Genomic DNA, 17,937 nt, shown 5'->3' on the forward strand with positions numbered 1-17,937 from the left:
ATCCAGTAACTCGCTTCTTCAGTTATTAAGTTAACCTATTAGCAATAAGTCCTCAACATGCTTTGGGTTTTTAAGTTCCATTTTCGTGTAAAGATAAAAATTCATTGATAAAAACTAGTAAATATTACCAAAAAACAGTAATTAAAAAGAATAATTTTACTGCAATTTTTTTTTATTTCTATTTAAAACTAAAATATTTCTATATGAAAATTCAATAAAGAATATACAAAACGTGTTTTGATTTGCTGGATGTTTTTATGATAATATTCGGATTGCTTAAAAACAAAATATAATTTTTTATAATAGAAGAAAACGAACGTAACAAAAAGACTTGTGATGGATTTATATATTTTTGCTTTATTTGAGAATACATATCGAAAAAAAATTACAATGGCCCGCATTCTACTCGGCATTATAATTTTCATACCAATTTTTAAAAAACTATGTAGAATAATATATTTTTGTGAAAATACGCCCGCCACTGGACCGCAAACGACGGTCATATCCGCGGGCGCTATTATCGTCCTGGCGCTAATTTATGAATTCGCTGGACGAATATTTTTGACAAATAAGTCATTTAATTTTCTATGATTAACCACGCTCCAGTTTCTTGGATATAGGATTATGTTTAATTGCTGTAGATGATGTAGCTGAACGAGCTCAGGGCGAAGGAAATGACTACTATATGGGGAAAAAAAGAAAAGGAATTAAAAATCATCTGTATTCCATCAAAAATTCTCATGAATTTAGGAAGCAGGACTGATTACCTTATGCTCGTGTAATTAACGATAGTTAACATCGCGTTGTTCTGATGCGGTGCCCTATGCGCCATCTGGGCGTAGGAAGAAAAGCAGAAAAATGTTTTGTCATATCAATATTTTAATTCAGCTACCTACCCATTCAAATAACACCATATTGTTAAATTCCAAAATCAAACAAATTTCTTTAAGAACTTTTGAATACAAAAGTAAAAATGTCAGATTGATTAGGTATCCAAAAATTTGTGTGTCAATCAACTCCTAAATTTTAAGTGGTATAGTAAAAAATAAATTATGAGTTCTACTTTAGCTGGCGAGAGACTGTCAGAAACATTCAACACCCGTAAAACCTATCTGAAAGATAATTTGATTCCCACTCACAAAGAAATCCACAAGAACTTGGGAGATAATTTGGCTGATTATTATTTTTCATCCATGCCTAAACGGTCAAGAGTTATTATAGGATTAGAGCCCCCTTTGGAAGGTCCTGGAGATCAGCTATGGGTCTATCCGACGGATGAGTTGAACGAAGAACCGAGATTGAAACCGGTGACGACAAAAGAAATCAAAGCTCTTACGCATGAAGGGATTTTAGGTAGGTACCGTAGAACGGGGCTACTTGAACTTTGATGTGAGCCCAGTACAAAAAAGTGATTTAAATCTGTATTAGGTCTACAATAATGAACTTATCGTGACAATAAGTGTCACCTGTCAGGGAAACAATGAATCATGTCGATACGTTCATTATTGTAGACCAAATATAGAATTAAATCTTTTTTTGGACTGGGCTCAAGAAACGAACGCTCAAGGAACAATCAGGTATGCCAAATACTTGAAAGTGGTTAGGTTAGGAGTCGTAACAATCGGCGGGTATGTATGAGGAGATGCATGAACGTGGAAGAGGCGAAGAATGTTTGCAAAGACAGAGTGGTGTGGCGTTCTATTCTCTCTGCCTGTTAGTTAGTTTGTTTTAGGTTCAAGTAACACATCAAAGTTCAAGTAGCCCCGTTCTACGGTACCATAAGTGTATAATCAAACAATATGAATTTTCAACGTAGTTGAACAACAAATAAATCTGATTTTTAGAAATTGGTGACAAGACACTGAAGAAAGCCGAGTTTGAGAAAGAGGAGGATATAAGGAAAGCTATAGCAGAGAACGATGAAGTATGGAAATGGCTTGCCAAGGAACATTGTAGGAGGTGTGTGAAGAAGGCCGTTAGAAAGGAAAGAGATATACAAGACGGTGATGCCAAGAGAATGATCAATGTCTATAATGATAGTTATAAGGTAACATTTTTAATATTATGACCATTCATACTACCCCAATAAATAATCCCATACTGTAGAATAGACTGACAAAGCATATTTAGATGAAATAATACATTTATGTTAATGTTATTAGGTTATAACTATATGTTAAAACAATCCTTCCATACGCATTTAAGAATTACTCTCACAACACAAGAAAACGCCTCCCAACAAAGCACATAAATCACAATAACCATACTTAATGGAAACGTATATAGAACTAATAGATTCATAACGCAGAAACATATCGTAGTCGTACAGGAGAAAGTGACTAACTAACAAAACATAAATGTTCAGGAGGGCCATTTAAGTCACTTTTGCTTGGCAAGAAAATAAACATCAATGCAGTTAATCATTTTTAAGAAGTCAATATCTTATACTTCCAAGTTTAAATTAGTTTTGGGATTTTTTGAGGGCCATATTAAGCTAGTAAGATATCAAATGGTCAATAGTAACGTTTTTGTAAAAAATACACTTGGTCACTTTCTCCTGTATGACTACGATATCAAACAAAAACTTACACAAATCTCTTTTAGTTAAAAGAGCTTTGATTATTATGCAATAAAGTCGTACAACCTGCTTCCATCATCGTTAATGTCATTGAATAACGAAACAAATTATAAAAGAGCTATTCATAAATGGATAATGGAGGTTGGTAGATCTGAAATAGATTGCATCATTTGGCCATGCTGTATTTGAATTCATGTCATTATAATTTTCTTTTCATATAATTTTATAAATAAGTATTGTAAAATGTGCCTTCGTCATGGCAAACCCAGTGAGGGCATATTACTGTAAATTCTTCTTTTTCTTCTAGGCTTGTTTTTAAAAGGGATTAGCCTCCTGCTATGTCAATTCCCAGCTGCCAATCTATCTCTTTGGGGGGCTGCCCGTGAGTTGTCTTAGGGTTAGGGTTAGCCGTGCAGTGCATTGTGGGGGAGTCTGGATGGTTCCATCCTCCTCACATGTGCAAATCATTGTCTTAATTATGTTATAAATTGTAACTTGCAATTGCGTATATGATGAGAAATTAATAAATAAAAAATATGGACAGATCTGGTAGTTCACAAACGGTCCATGTTTAGTTTGGAGATATTTCACATTGATCTGATGTTGTAGCATTGTATGTCGTGTAATTTTATGTTCGCGAGTTCAGTTAGATCACAAAATAAATTCAAGACTAATTTATTTTTAATTGGTCTGGGTGTTTGTGATGTGTTTTTCACATTTACCTTCCCTATCCTTACTATCCTACCGGTAGACAAGCCTCTAAAAGAAGAGGTTATTCCTTAACAAAAACATAATAAAGCATGTATGTATATGCAAATAAATTTTCCAGGTGGCTGTTAGAAATGCGGAACACCAGTATCATCTGCTCATGGAAGACAGACTCGAAGAGATGAAGGCCAAGCTGGCCAATATGTACCGTCTGCAGAGAGAAGTGGCGCTCATGGATATGGCCAAAAAGCTGGAAGAAGAATTTGAGGGCAAAATCAGAGAAGAAACTACTCGGCTCAGGGGACACTTTGATGAAGTAATGATGTGAGTGGATTGAAAAAAGTTTTTTATATTGATTTTTCTGCAAAGCTTCCCATCTTTGAGATCTTTATCAAGGACTCATACAAATTACACAATAAATGTATTGAGTATAAATCCATTAATAATATTTTTTTATTTTAAAGTTTATTTTATTTTATTTGTATTAATTCTTTTTATTAAATAACATGTACAAAATGCATTTAATTTAATTTTATATCTTAATAATTTTAATTTCTTAATTTTTTTATATCTGTATGGAGGTTATTGAAATATTTAGTTCCCAAATATTTGAAGTTTATATTTATAAGAAAAAGTATGTAAAATACTTAAAAGCGGTCAGATCAGGAGTCGAAATAATTCCCGGGTATGTATGAGGAGATACATGAATGTGGAAGAGATTAAGAATGTTTGCAAAAAGACAGATTAGTGTGGCGTTATATTCTCTCTGCCTACCGCCGTGATGGTTAGTTAGTTTTTAGTTAGTTCTTACATATATATATATATATATATATATATATATATATATATATATATATATATATATATATATATATATATATATATATATATATATATATATATATATATATATATATATATATATATATATATATATATATACATATATATATATATATATATATATATATATATATATATATATATATATATATATATATATATATATATATATATATAAATATATATATAAATATATATATAAATATATATGTGTGTGTTTGTTAATTTTTGCAGGTTGGAACAAGCGCGGTTCATTCATGAACTAAACGAGAGAATGCGCGTTCTCCGGCACCAGCTAGAATGCCGAGGAGTGGTCGACGTTCTGTACACCGCGTGCGCCGAGAGACATCACTACCTCATCAAGCAGGCCGCCATGGAGGAGGACTACGGCCGGCAGATTGCGAAGCTGAAGAGCGACCTGGAGGCGTGCAGGAAGCGGCTGGAAGACACTGCGGACCAACTGCAACACACGGAGTGCGTCGACGGAAAGCTGCAGCAAAACATGAGAAGCCTGTGCAAGGAGTTCAGGAAACTTTTCTCGTATCATACCAACCTTCCTCCAGCTCAGGTGGGATACTGCTTGGAGCCTTCCCTGCAAACGTATTAGTCTACAACATTTTGAGTGTGTCCAAATACACAGAGTCTGGATTATCTCCAATTACAGGAGTTATTTTTACATTATTTTTTGACATCTCATCAAAGATGAAGAAGAATATGGAAGTCTGGGCATTTACGGGGCTGACGACCGTCATAGGCTGGTTTAAGTGATCACTTTACACACGTGTAACATTTATCAAATCTACCCATTATTGACAACCACACTACTCAAATTCTTGGAAGTTCTATATATATGTACCAATTTAGAAACCTTGTTCTTGAATCACTAGAACTTCACTACAGACATCTATTGGTGAGATGTAAATTATTACTTCCATATTCTTCTTCATCTTTGATGAGATGTCAAAAAATAAATGTATTAGTCCTTGTATTATGGGTATAATCCTTGGCTCTACTTGACCGAGTTTATCCAGGGTATGCTTGGCTACAATAGTTTAGAGACTAGAAGGAATATGTATTTGATTATGCATTTTTATCGATTATTGCACGGTATGATCGATAATCCTGAAACTATCCAGAGCATTGGTATGTATGTTCTTGATAGTTATCTAAGACAGCGTCAGCATAGATTTTTTAACATTCCTATATACAGGACCAACCTGCCGATGGTTATGCCTTTGGGAAGAGATATTGAATATAATCATTCCTTAACCTCGATTGTATTTTTAATCAAATTATACCAACCATCTTTATTTGATTGGATACATTGAAACTATGCCCGTAGATGGAGTTTGAACTTTTTTTACTTAGTCAATTTTACTAGCATGCTTCATTTGCAATATTAAATATAAATATAACGCCATTCATTTCCAGCTTGGATTCTTACCAAATTTAGAAGAAATATTCATTGAGAGTGCGCAATGTGTAGTTCAGAAAAATAAAGAACCAAGCTACATGTCAATTGAAAAACATTCAGTGGTCTATGAAGAAGATGAGGAGGAAATGAAATCCGAAAACGGTGAGTGACAATTTCCCCTAGTGAAATATTTTTTCATAAAATTATTTAAAAAAATTGTCAATAAGTAAAGATCATCCTCAAATAAGATCTACTAGAAATTATCTATTCAACCACCAATGAAAGATCGACGTGCCCTACGTAAAGTGCTCTAACTACATTTTTGTCAATTTTGAGATATTTGGTGTATGTTATCAACTGACCGTTATCTACAAATAAAACAAACAAAAAAAACATATGAAATAAATTCCGCCTAGTTTTCAGGCGTATGAGACGCTATCTACATCGAATTTTCAAAATGAACTGAACTCCTAAAACGCTAACTTCTTAATTTTGACAAAGCATAAAGTTTTAAAACGATTTAATACATTTTTTATCGTGTATTCGAATGTATAATACTAGTTTAGAATTTCAGATGGACTGTTAATTAATTTTAAAAAAATTGTAAAATTCTTCTAAGCTCTCTCCTGTAAAGTAACAGATTTGCAGATAGAGTACTTTACGTAGGGGCCTTCGAGATATTAGTGTAATCACAATCACTCTATATAAAGTGAAGACGAAGATAAACATAGCCTGCCTTTTCTACCTTAGCCTCACCTAACTTACCTCTTACCTTAGCCTCATTACTACAGTGCCTTGTAAAGGTTTATGGCCAGACTGGTGAACTCTTTCCCTGGCCTTCTAAGACATCAATCATGGAGCCTTTGGAAGCCATAGCAGGATGAATACATTCCCCAATTCACAACCATTAGACCAAATTATTAAGACTTGGCTTTACCGTTTAAAAAAAAAATCTTTAATCAAAATTAATTACTGTATTGGAAGATGTTATAATTTTTACAAATGGCGTTGCACGTCAATCATATTTTGATATTTATGAACTAGACAGCAGTATACAAACAGATTGATAAAACGCGCACAAATATGGATCAATACTGGCGGCAGCAGCATGACGGACATCATCTTTTTCACTTTACAAAAAAAATTGTTAAGGTTAATTGTAAAGATTTCCGTCACACAAAATATTTTTTTTTATGTATTAAAAAAGTTATTCAAAAACGAAATTGCATGATTGATTTCGCAAAAACCTGAAGCGGTTTGTATACTACAGCTATCCAGTTCACAAATCGCTCACTCCTTTCAAGAACGTCATAAATCAAAAAACTTGATTTTTCAGGTGAACGTTCTTAAAGTTTAAAAATATAATACAATGTTTTAAAAATAAATATCAAGCCACTTATTGAACTTTTTACTGTGCAACAGATCTTTTAAGGTAAAACCTCAAGGTTTTTCCTAAAAAAAACGAACTAACTAACCATCACGCCGCTTCCCCGCAGGGGTAGGCAGAGAGAATCGAACGCCAAACCACTCGGTCTTTGCAAACATTCTTTGCCTCTTCTACATTCATGCATCTCCTCATACATACCCGACGATTATTACGACTCCTGACCCGGCCGCTTTCAAGTATTTGACATACCTGATTGTGCCAAGTTTTCCTCCATTTGAAAATTATTTAGTATATTTAAAAAAATAATTAAACAATACGTTTTCTTCAAAATGCAAAATCAACATTTTCTGCCCTGTAGCGGGTAAATATTATGTTAAAAATATGCCTCTTTTGCTGGGATTAAGTACATTTTCTGGGCATTCCGAATATATGCACAACTGAAAATTGACGATTTTTGGTTTATGACGTTCTTGAAAGGAGTGAGCGAAATGTCAAGTATGATTGACGTACAACGCCATTTGCAAAAATTATAGCAGTTTCCGATAGGGTGATTAATTTTGTGCCACCTTGTATACATTTGTGTTTGTGTATGCGTAAGCAGATGATTAGCCCTGCGCTTCAGGTAATATTATAATGAAAAATCAATAAATATTATTTCGACTCCCTTGGGATTCAAACCCGGGACTTCTAGCACAGTAGCAAACGCGCTGATCATGTTTAAAAATAAAAATAGTTCACTATTATTTCTTTGAATCATTCCTGTTACGTTCCTATTTTTATTTTTTCAATGTATTTTATATGATATTTATGCCAAATGAGGCTTGTAAGCGACGTCATCGCACACCCCGTACTGCGGCCCAGAAAAGGAACTCTGGGCGTCCGGCGGGCGAGGCGATTGCCCGTCGGGCCGCGGCCCGAAGAAGGGCTTTTGGAAATGTAGATGTATCGTATGGCTTCGGCACTGTATTTGTATGTTTAGGATAAGGAAAATATATTAGCTTAGGGACCTCGGTATGTGTACGCAATGTACTGCCCAATAAAGACTATAATGTGTCGCTTTCGGGGGTGGTCTTTACCCATACCGAGGAGTATATAGCTCTAGGCTAGGTTAAGTTACATTAAGGAATAGTTAAAAAATATAATCCATTGTTTTGTGAATCACCGGTACGGTATAGAAATAGAGCCCGTCCGGTGCCCCTTAGAGGGAGACAGCAATATGGCTCTATGTCTCTTTCCCCCGGCCGCTGATTGGCCGTGCATTCCCACTGTCGGGCGGCACGCGATCACGGCCAGGTATATAGAGGGCGCACCCTTTCACAATAAAGTAGTTCAGTTTAGTTTCAAACACCGAAACTTGTATTCATTTCTCCGCTCCCGATCTCCGAAACCTCGCCGCGCCGCCAGCTTGAACCGCTTCGCCTCTTTGCACCGATTCACGGACCTGTTTCGGAAAGCCCTTTTCAGGGCTATAGAGGTTGACTTGTCGGTGCAGCGCTTTGTACCCAGCTTACAACTGGGTACAGCAAGTGAGCAGAAAGTGACGCGTCATCAAGCGGTGTTTACGCCACCGCCAAACCGCCGGGACTTGCCCCTTCTTGCGCCGCAGAGGAGACCAGAAATAATACAGTCTTGTGCGGACGGAAGACGTCTCATACAAGGCTTGTACCTTTCACTTCGACTATAAATAATTTATATTTTTATTTTTCAAAACATATTACATACACAAGTCATATATATATAATATTCCCGATGAGTAATTCCTATTTCTCATTTTGGGACATGGGATTAAGGTTAACAAGACTGGAACACAAATATAATAATAAAGTTACAAAAAAGTTTTTTTTTAAATAACCAAAACTAATACATGGCAAAATATAAAAACAATAAACAGGTATAATAAATAGGCAAAAGAAGCATATTTAAAATAAACAATGAGAAAATATAACAAATGCGAAAATATAGAAAATCATAAGGTAAAAACAAAATAAGAAAATATGACTTGACACTACATATAATATATCTTTCCATAAAATATTTTTTCAGATCATTTATTTTGGATCCCCGAATGGGTTCTATTTTATTTGTCAGGCAGCTGGTTAATTTAGGTATGGGCAATTTATTTTAAGGACCTTAAATTGATCCCAAACAATTGATGACATAACACAAATTCTTTTCTAGGCACTCCAGCAAACAGCATCGGTGACATTCAATTCTTGAACTCTGATGAATGTACGAATGTTAAACCAGGGTCTGCTCCAACCAAACCATTTATCATTTATGGTGACATGAAGGACAAAGTGGAGATATCCAAAGCTGTCTACGGCTGTGCCGATGTATTGGATTCAGAGACATATCTGCCCAAATGGCGTAAGTTAAACACATACCTTGTATCTCGAGCACTTTGTTTCCATTTGTTTGCGTTACATAAGATAAACAACACAACTGAACTCGCCTGTTGCCACGTGATGCTTGTAGAGGTTTATGCAAATCGTTTCTTCTGTTTTAACGCATTATAAAACTTTTTAATATCCGCTATCTTAATATCGGCTACCACTTTTAATGTTTTTAATTACATTAACCCAATTGTGTCTGGTAGTGGTCCCGTGGTTAGTGTCGCGGACTCTTGATTCAGAGTTTCCCGGTTCGAACCCATTCTACCACAATTTGATACCTATTTCTAATAATGAGCCGATTAGACTCACAGAAATATTATGAAATTGAAATATATTTGTAAATAATACGCTTTTTTTTTAAACAAAAAAATATACATATTATATTATAGATATTTTATGTTAGACTTGTTTTAAATTTTATAAAACAAGGATAAGTTATTTTACATTTTCATTTGTTTCTGTTTTTTATTATTTTTTTTTATCTGGATAACCTTTAAATTATCTAAACTTTTTGAATAAAAAATCAAATAAACTGATATTTCTAGTTCTATTTTTTTGGAAAAAAAAATACTAGCATGAAATAGTTGATATCTTATGGTGACTGAAATTGTGTCACTCTTATTAAAATTTCAAATAAGACAGTGTTAGTGCCTTATATATCATTGAGTGTAGATAAAAGATAAAAGAATAATATAAAATGTGAAATGCATAAGGAATGTACTTACAACATTTTGAGTGTGTCCAAATACTTGTCCACAAAATCTGGATTATCTCCAATTACAGTTACATTATCTCCGTTACATAAGATAAACAACACAACTGAACTCGCCTGTTGCCACGTGATGCTTGTAGAGGTTTATGCAAATCGTTTCTTCTGTTTTAACGTATTATAAAACTTTTTAATACAACATTTTGAGTGTGTCCAAATACTTGTCCACAAAATCTGGATTATCTCCAATTACAGGAGTTATTTTCATATTATTTTTTGACATCTCATCAAAGATGAAGAAGAATATGGAAGTCTGGGCATTTACGGGGCTTACGACCGTCATAGGCTGGTTTAAGTGATCACTTTACACACGTGTAACATTCACCAATTCTACCCATTATTGACAACCACACTACTCAAATTCTTGGAAGTTCTATATATATGAACCAATATAGAAACCTTGTTCATGAATCACTAGAACCTCACTAGAGACATCTATTGGTGAGATGTAAAAAAGCTTTTTATTAAGCAGAAACTCTTATATTAGTATGTGAGATCCGAATCCTGGATTATAATCACACACATGAGAAACGCCAGAAAATACCTTTTTCATTTTTATTGTGTAAAGTGATCACTTAAACCAGCCTATGACGGTCGTAAGCCCCGTAAATGCCCAGACTTCCATATTCTTCTTCATCTTTGATGAGATGTAAAAAAATAATAGGAATGTACTTAGTCGTAATAATCGTCGGGTATGTATGAGGAGATGCATGAATGTAGAAGAGGCAAAGAATGTTTGCAATGACAGAGTGGTGTGGCGTTCGATTCTCTCTGCCTACCCCTGCGGTGAAGCGGCGTGATGGTTAGTTAGTTAGTTAGTTTATGTACTTAGAACTCTGTGTTTAATAATAATAACAAAAAAGCATTACATAAACAGAGATCTTTAATAAAAAGGCGTTTGTTACGTTGAATTAGAGCTGTATTGATTTAAATTTATTGAAAAAATGTACTAACTTTTTTTTTTATAAAATCGGAATGAAAAAAAAATTTTAAATTATTTTTTTTAGCATCTCCAGTACTTAATATTTATTTTGTGGTGCACTAAGTTTTGGTTTGACACAAGATATGAGACATATATAGTTTTATGACATTTTTACAATCATCAAGCAATGCTAAATTTGTTTTAGTTCTCAATGGTGTCGGAAGAAAAGCGGCACGGGATTCGGTAAATAAGTCCTCTGAAATGCAGAAAAGAGAATCTTCTGGTTCCAACAAACACCGGTCTTCAGCACCCGAATTTAGAAGACGATCTTCCGTAAGTATAGCGATGAATTAAATAAGGACTTCTTTAAAATAAGTAGTAACTTAACACCGCACTCTGTCCGCCTCCGTAGTGTAATGGTCAGCACGCTCGGCTACCGTTCTGGAGGTCCCGGGTTTGATTCCCAGGAGGGGTCAAATAAATATAAGTGATTTTTTCACTGTAAATTTATTCAATATTACCCTGGACTGGTACCTGAAGCGGAGGGCTGATCACCTTTCCTTCGTGTGTTAATGATCAAGATCCCACTGTGTTTATATAATGCAGTGGCCTATGCACCACTGGGGTGCGGATAAGGGTTTTGAATTGAAAGTTACTTGACACACTTGAGACGGGAAGGGTATTTCTACCCGTTCGGTCAATTGATGCTTAAGGACGGGAAGGGTATTTTTACTATCTGCGCCGGCCTTATTTGATTGGCAGAGAAGAAGGAATCATCCAATGATTTTATATGAATATTACGTACCAATCTCTTTGTTAAGGTCTTAACTATATTTAAATCATTTTTAAATCCTGTCACCAGGGGTCCACAGGCGTAAAAAATACCCGTCCGAAATGTGTTTAATATGGTTCTTGAATTAAATTTTTTAAAGCTGATCATGATAATCAGCAGTGGAGTACACAGAATTTCTAATAAGAGTAGGCAGTAGGGTTGGGTAAGGATTAGGCATAGTACTCACTGTTCGTGTTTCTATATGGAACGCGTGTAATCCAGGATGGGCACTGTTTTTCTGCCTAAATAGAATGCATGCCTCTGCCAATCAGTGCACAAATTTGGTTGTGTATTGCGTATTTCTAGCTCCTAACATATTTAACAATTTGCGGTAACCTAACTGGAAAGAAATAAAACTGAGAAAAAGTAATGCATACCATCTGGTAACTGAATAAGTAACAGTTACACATTGGTCTCTACATACATGCATATGTTACGTCAAAAGGTTGAAACCTGTATTTATTTAGATAGATAAAAACAAGGTGTATTCTAATGCAATGTTCTGTTAAAATTTCAGAGAAGGGAAGAGATATCGGTGAATAATTTGGAGATTTTAGATTCTGAACAAACGGACATTTACATTTTTATCTTTATGGTTTTTTTTATCTGTGTTTATTTTGTTTTTAGTGTTCCTCTGGTACTCAGTTCTCCAGTATGGATATGGAATATCTAGAAGGGTGAGTGATTTCTTTTATTTGGTCAAATAGTTATAAGTTTTATTTTTACTAATTAATTTATTTATTTCAGTGCATTCCGGACCAGCATTCTAAAGAAGGTAAGAAAGATGGTCAGCAAGTAGATTTTCCAAGTTTTATTTAGTCCTCCTTTTCTTCTATTATCAACCACATTTGCCTCATTTGTTTTACTATTCTTTCTTTACTGATTCACATGCCTAAACCATCTTAACACATCCTTCTTCATTTTTGCTCATTTATATGAGTGATTGCATTTTTACTGCACTAAGTCTACTTTCATCCGTTTTTTCAGTTTCAAGCTTTACTTCCATGCATTAGGATTGGGTTAGGTTAGGTCTACATTCATCATTATTTTCCCAACACTACGCTTTACTTCCATGCATTAGGGTTGGGTTAGGTTTGCTTTCATCATTCTTTTGCCCACTTCATGCTTAACTTTCCTACATTAGGGTTGGGATAAGTCTACTTTCATCCTTGTATTTTGCTTGGATTTTGCCAACTCCAAGCTTCACTAGTTTAGTTTTTGCTGGGCTTGAATGAAGAATGTCTTTGTGTAAAAAATTCATTTGTTTTTTTAGACATCTAATATCACATCTACCCCAGCCAACAAAGAAAATCAGAGTATCACTGTTGCATCCGAAGATTTACCAACTCGAGGAAGCCTCACTCAGGAAGAGTCACTCACTATTCAAGAACCAACCAGTCAAGAAAGTTCCATTCAAGATAGAGTTATTCAGGGAATTTCCACTGAAGATAATCTTAGGTATAAAGCATTATACGTTACAAGGGCCCAGAGTAGCTGTGTACTTAGCTTTGAGAATAGGTGTCTGCGAAGAATTTAAGGCGTGCGGTGGTTTGACTTTGTGAGGTATGAAGAGATAAGGCGTAGGACGCAGCAAATCTTCACACGGTCACAACTGTCGTCAAGAAAAGGATTTGACTTGAGAGTAATTGTCCTTGTCTTGAGCAGCTCTAAACAGTGCCTCGACGGATATGATCTTTAAATATATTTCCTCAAACCCTCATCCGCACCCGATGATGCATTGAGGACTGCATCATTTAAACGCAGTTATCTTGATCGTTAACATGTTAAGGAAAGGTGATCAGCCCTCCGCTTCAGGTATCAGTCCAGGGTAATATTGAATAAATTTTAGAGTGAAAAAACACTTAAATTTATTTGACCCCACCCCTCTGGGAATCGAACCTGGGACCTTCAGAACCTTAAATGATAAATTTATAATATTGTAATTATTTCTCCATTCATACTGCAACTCGTTATACAGTAAACCTCCCTACAACGTTGACATAGGTACCTCTTTATCTTAGGGAATTTTATAAGGGGTAATATTTTAAATTATATTTTTATATATTCACGAAAGGAAATAACTGTGATGAGTTATTTAAATTGAAATACAATTTAAAAACATAAACTTCATTATAATATCCCTTCCAATAATGCAGTACATATATGTATGAGGATTTACTGTTTATGTATTTTTTTCATTTTATCTTTGTGCAAGCACTATCTGTCCACCAATTTTGAAACATGTGTATAGGTTACAAACTTTGACCTATATGACTAGTGTGTCGTTGGTTGGTTGGAAGACGTTCCTTCTTAGCAATCAGATTGCCAATGTATATTTATCCTGTTAAGTTTAATAAATATTTTCATTTTTAATTAATGTTTTACTTAGTAAATACCACTATTTCTTAAAATCTACTGTGTTACGTGTTTCGATGCATTCTGCATCATTTTCAAACACATACGGTGTTTGAAAATGATGCGGAATGCATCGAAACACGTGTCACAGTGGATTTTAAGAAATAGTGGTATTTACTGAGTAAAACATTAATTAAAAATGTATACATTTTACCACAAAGTGACTGCCGAATCAATTAATGAAAATATTTTTATATTGCAGTGTGCACCGTGACAGCCTTATACTAATTAAGGAGTCCTTTACCAGGGACTCAACCGTGAAACATTCTGTTTTGGACATCTTCAAGGTAAATAAAGTAGTACAGTAGACACTCTCTCAACCAGCGCCTCTCCTAGGAATGCCTCACGCCCAAAACACACGCAGGATTCTTTTGGAGTAGATAAAATGTTCATAAAAAAATAGTGTGACTACTTTTAAAAGTCCATTCAACACAAGAAGCAGCAGAAAATAACACATTTTTTTAATCCATAGTAATTTAAAAAAAGGAGTAATGTGTGGCTTTTTCCAATACATATTTTTTACAGTTTGTGAAATGTTCAATTTTTATGTGAGTTTCTAAAACAGAATAAAATTTCTGTTTTCTTAATATTTTTAATATTGTGTTTGTTTTCCTTCCTTGCGAATGTGTTTATTTAAATGTGATTTCACTGCCTTCTGTCCCTCTATAGGAAGGATCGGCATTTTGTGTCCTAGCTTGATTTATGGCGCCAATGTCCTTCACCATTTTTATCAAGTATGATACCACCTCTAGTGAGAGTTCCTTATGAACTAAAGCGGATCCGATGTCGGATAGGTCCTCACCCAGGCTCCTGCAACGCGCCTCCAACTGCTATCTTTACCCAAGCCTATGTTGTTCCAAGGTTGCCAAGTAATATTATGTTGATTTTTCTAGGAATGTCCCGTGTCTACTTGCAAGTTCAAGAGTATACTGGGATATGATATGCCTCCTCACCTACTCCACTTAGCCTTGGCAAGCTACGATGAAGCTCAGTCTTTCAGCTATCAAAACTACGAAAAGTGCACAAAAGGTAAACAGAAATAAATATATATATATATATATATATTTATTGTATAATATAATATATATATATATATATATATATATATATATATATATATATATATATATATATATATATATATATATATATATATATATATATATATATATATATATATATATATATATATATATATATATATATATATATATATATATATATATATTGTATGTAACCAATATTTTCTATTTTGTTTTACATTTTTCAATTCCGATCCTTACAACGTTTTTTGGTGTCTTGAGCTCTACCAAAAGCAAGCAAATATAAGCGTCAGGCGCGGTCGGTCCATACATGCTGTGGATGCTCCGCATCCGTTGCATTTTAGAGTAAAGAGATTTGGACTTCTATCCGTAAACAGCAATTACTAATATTTTTCGTTTATGCGAATAACACATTTAAGATATGTTGTATCTGTAATTATTGAGTTATAGAGCTTAATGGATTCATGGAGATAATTTTATATTTATGTAAGTACGAGTATAAACATTTGGTGTCCAGTATCCCTTCTATAAAAAGTCACCGACCGCCACTGATAAGCGTCTCCCGCTCTCTACGGACTGTATGTTTGTATGAGACTTTTAAGTGTTTCCGCAAACAATGTGTTAATTAATTCACCAATTGCTTTGAAACTTTGATGCAAGGTTGCATTTGGATATGTGCGTGTTTTTACATGTATACACCTGTGACCTTTCCTTTTTTTTACTACAATGGCAGCGCCATTTGTTGAACGTAACAGCAACACACTCAATTCTAAACATTGCTCACGGCAGACAGCTTGCTTCTTGATATCCGCTATCACTTTCAATGTTTTCGATTGCATTGTTGTTTAATAGGTTGTGATATTCGACTCTAGAAATGGGTCCTTTCTTTTCCATCTAGCCACTAATACTGAATAAATTATAAGATACTGTATTTTCGCATAAATTATGCTAACATGGATTATTTTACAGAGGAATTATCGGAGCTGGCGCAAATATTCAAAAATTCCAAAGAGATATCAGATAAGCTGGACGAAGAAGAGAATTTACATCCGGAAGAGGGTGAATTTTCTAGCCATAGCCAGAATATTCCGGAATTGAAAACGGGCAGTCAGACTGAAGACGGGAAGTGTAACTGTAATGCAAATCTCAAATGTATTCCTAGTAAAGGAATATTGAGTACTGGTGAGTGTATTAGTAGAATATTATTTGAATTGGGTAATACTATTTGTTTAAGACACGTTGTCTGCACAAAAGTGAGTGAATTTTTTTTTTTCAATTCAATCTGATTCAGTTTGTTTATTCAATAAATAATACATAAATAACAGACATATCGCTCACTCCTTTCAAGAACGTCATAAATCAAAAATCGTCAATTTTCAGTTGTGCTTGTTTTCGGAATGTCCAGAAAATGTACTATATCCCAGCAAAAGTGGCATATTTTTAACTTAATATTTACCCGCTACAGGGCAGAAAGTGTTATTTTTTGCATTTTGAAGAAAAGGTATTATTTAATTTTTTTTTTAAAAATACTAAATATTTTTCAAATGGAGAAAAAACATTCAGGCTTTACCTAAAAAGATATGCACAGTAAAAAGTCAAAAAGTGGCTTGATATTTATTTTTAATACATTTTATTATATTTTTAAACTTTAAAAACGATCTCCTGAAAAATTAAGTTTTTTGATTTATGACGTTGAAAGGGTGAGCGACAAAGTATACATAATTAATTATAAAAATTAAAAAGTTGAATATTAATAGTTTTGAAATGAACAGTACAAATAATCTTTGCTAAAAGGACTCATATATGTTAATTCATTTATCTATATCTGCTCCCTGCGTGGAGCATATGGGGTCTACAAACTATGTACTTGACAGTATATTTTCTTATTTCAGATAAAGTTGATTCGAAGGAAATGACTGTGGACAATATTGAAAAATCTAATTTATCCGTGTTATCAAAACAAAAGAGAGAAAAATTCAAAATTATCGGAGAAGACGAAAATAAAAGCTACCTGAATTTGAAGCCTAAATGTATGACAAACCACACCATGGATTCTATCAAACAAATTTTCCAAGAAAATCCAGCGTTTGCAGACAGCTTCTTAGATCAAGCAGTTTTCTAGTGAGATTTGAGCTTGTTTTAGTTAAAATATATAAGAATTTAAAAAAAAATTATCAAAAATATGTAGTAAGATTTTTATTTCTTTTACCAGCCTTACCTGGCCACGCATTGGTGTGGCTAAGTTTGATAAATGGAAAAAAATTAAAATAAAAAGCACATTTGTAATATGTATAATTTTACTTGTGAAGCAATGAAAATATTAAATGACAGCAGCTGTCAAGAAACAAGCTATCCGCCATGTGTAATGTTTAGTATTGAGTGTGTTGATTTTACGCTCAATAAACGACACTGCCATTGCGGTCAAACTGGTAAAAATAAATTGTCAGCACAGTTATTTAAAAACACATGCATATTCAAATGCAACGTTGTGTCAAAATTTAAAAGCAATCTGTGAATAACGTACGGGGATTGGTTTTAAATGAACCAATATTTACATTTTCATTTAAATGAATTGATAAAAGGAGTACATATTTGAATGCAACGTTATGTCTTTAGAAAATGATCCACAGTAA

General features: G+C 34.0%; 1 protein-coding gene across 1 annotated transcript; it reads left to right on the forward strand.

Moving 5' to 3' along the window:
• The first annotated feature begins 961 nt into the window (after positions 1–961).
• Positions 962–17,426, forward strand: LOC148301557 (uncharacterized). Its single transcript, XM_088273072.1, has 14 exons — positions 962–1,353; positions 1,845–2,047; positions 3,408–3,610; positions 4,364–4,697; positions 5,561–5,705; positions 9,109–9,297; positions 11,220–11,347; positions 12,474–12,523; positions 12,594–12,621; positions 13,120–13,304; positions 14,464–14,548; positions 15,155–15,290; positions 16,274–16,486; positions 17,197–17,426. Exons 1-14 carry the CDS (start codon positions 1,053–1,055, stop codon positions 17,424–17,426), a joined length of 2,430 nt encoding a protein of 809 aa, XP_088129198.1. The 5' UTR covers positions 962–1,052.
• The last annotated feature ends 511 nt before the right edge of the window (positions 17,427–17,937 follow it).

Source organism: Brachycentrus maculatus, unplaced genomic scaffold (assembly GCF_059751285.1).
Source record: "Brachycentrus maculatus isolate JH-2025_06_01 unplaced genomic scaffold, ASM5975128v1 h1tg000543l, whole genome shotgun sequence".
Taxonomy (NCBI): domain Eukaryota; kingdom Metazoa; phylum Arthropoda; class Insecta; order Trichoptera; family Brachycentridae; genus Brachycentrus; species Brachycentrus maculatus.

Bases quoted from the DNA above. Each gene is read 5' to 3' on its own strand.
- LOC148301557 (XM_088273072.1), top strand. From the start codon at position 1,053: ATGAGTTCTACTTTAGCTGGCGAGAGACTGTCAGAAACATTCAACACC. The intron at 9,298-11,219 runs GTAAGTTAAACA...AATTTGTTTTAG, and splicing joins GACATATCTGCCCAAATGGC to TTCTCAATGGTGTCGGAAGA. The intron at 14,549-15,154 runs GTAAATAAAGTA...TGATTTTTCTAG, and splicing joins CTGTTTTGGACATCTTCAAG to GAATGTCCCGTGTCTACTTG.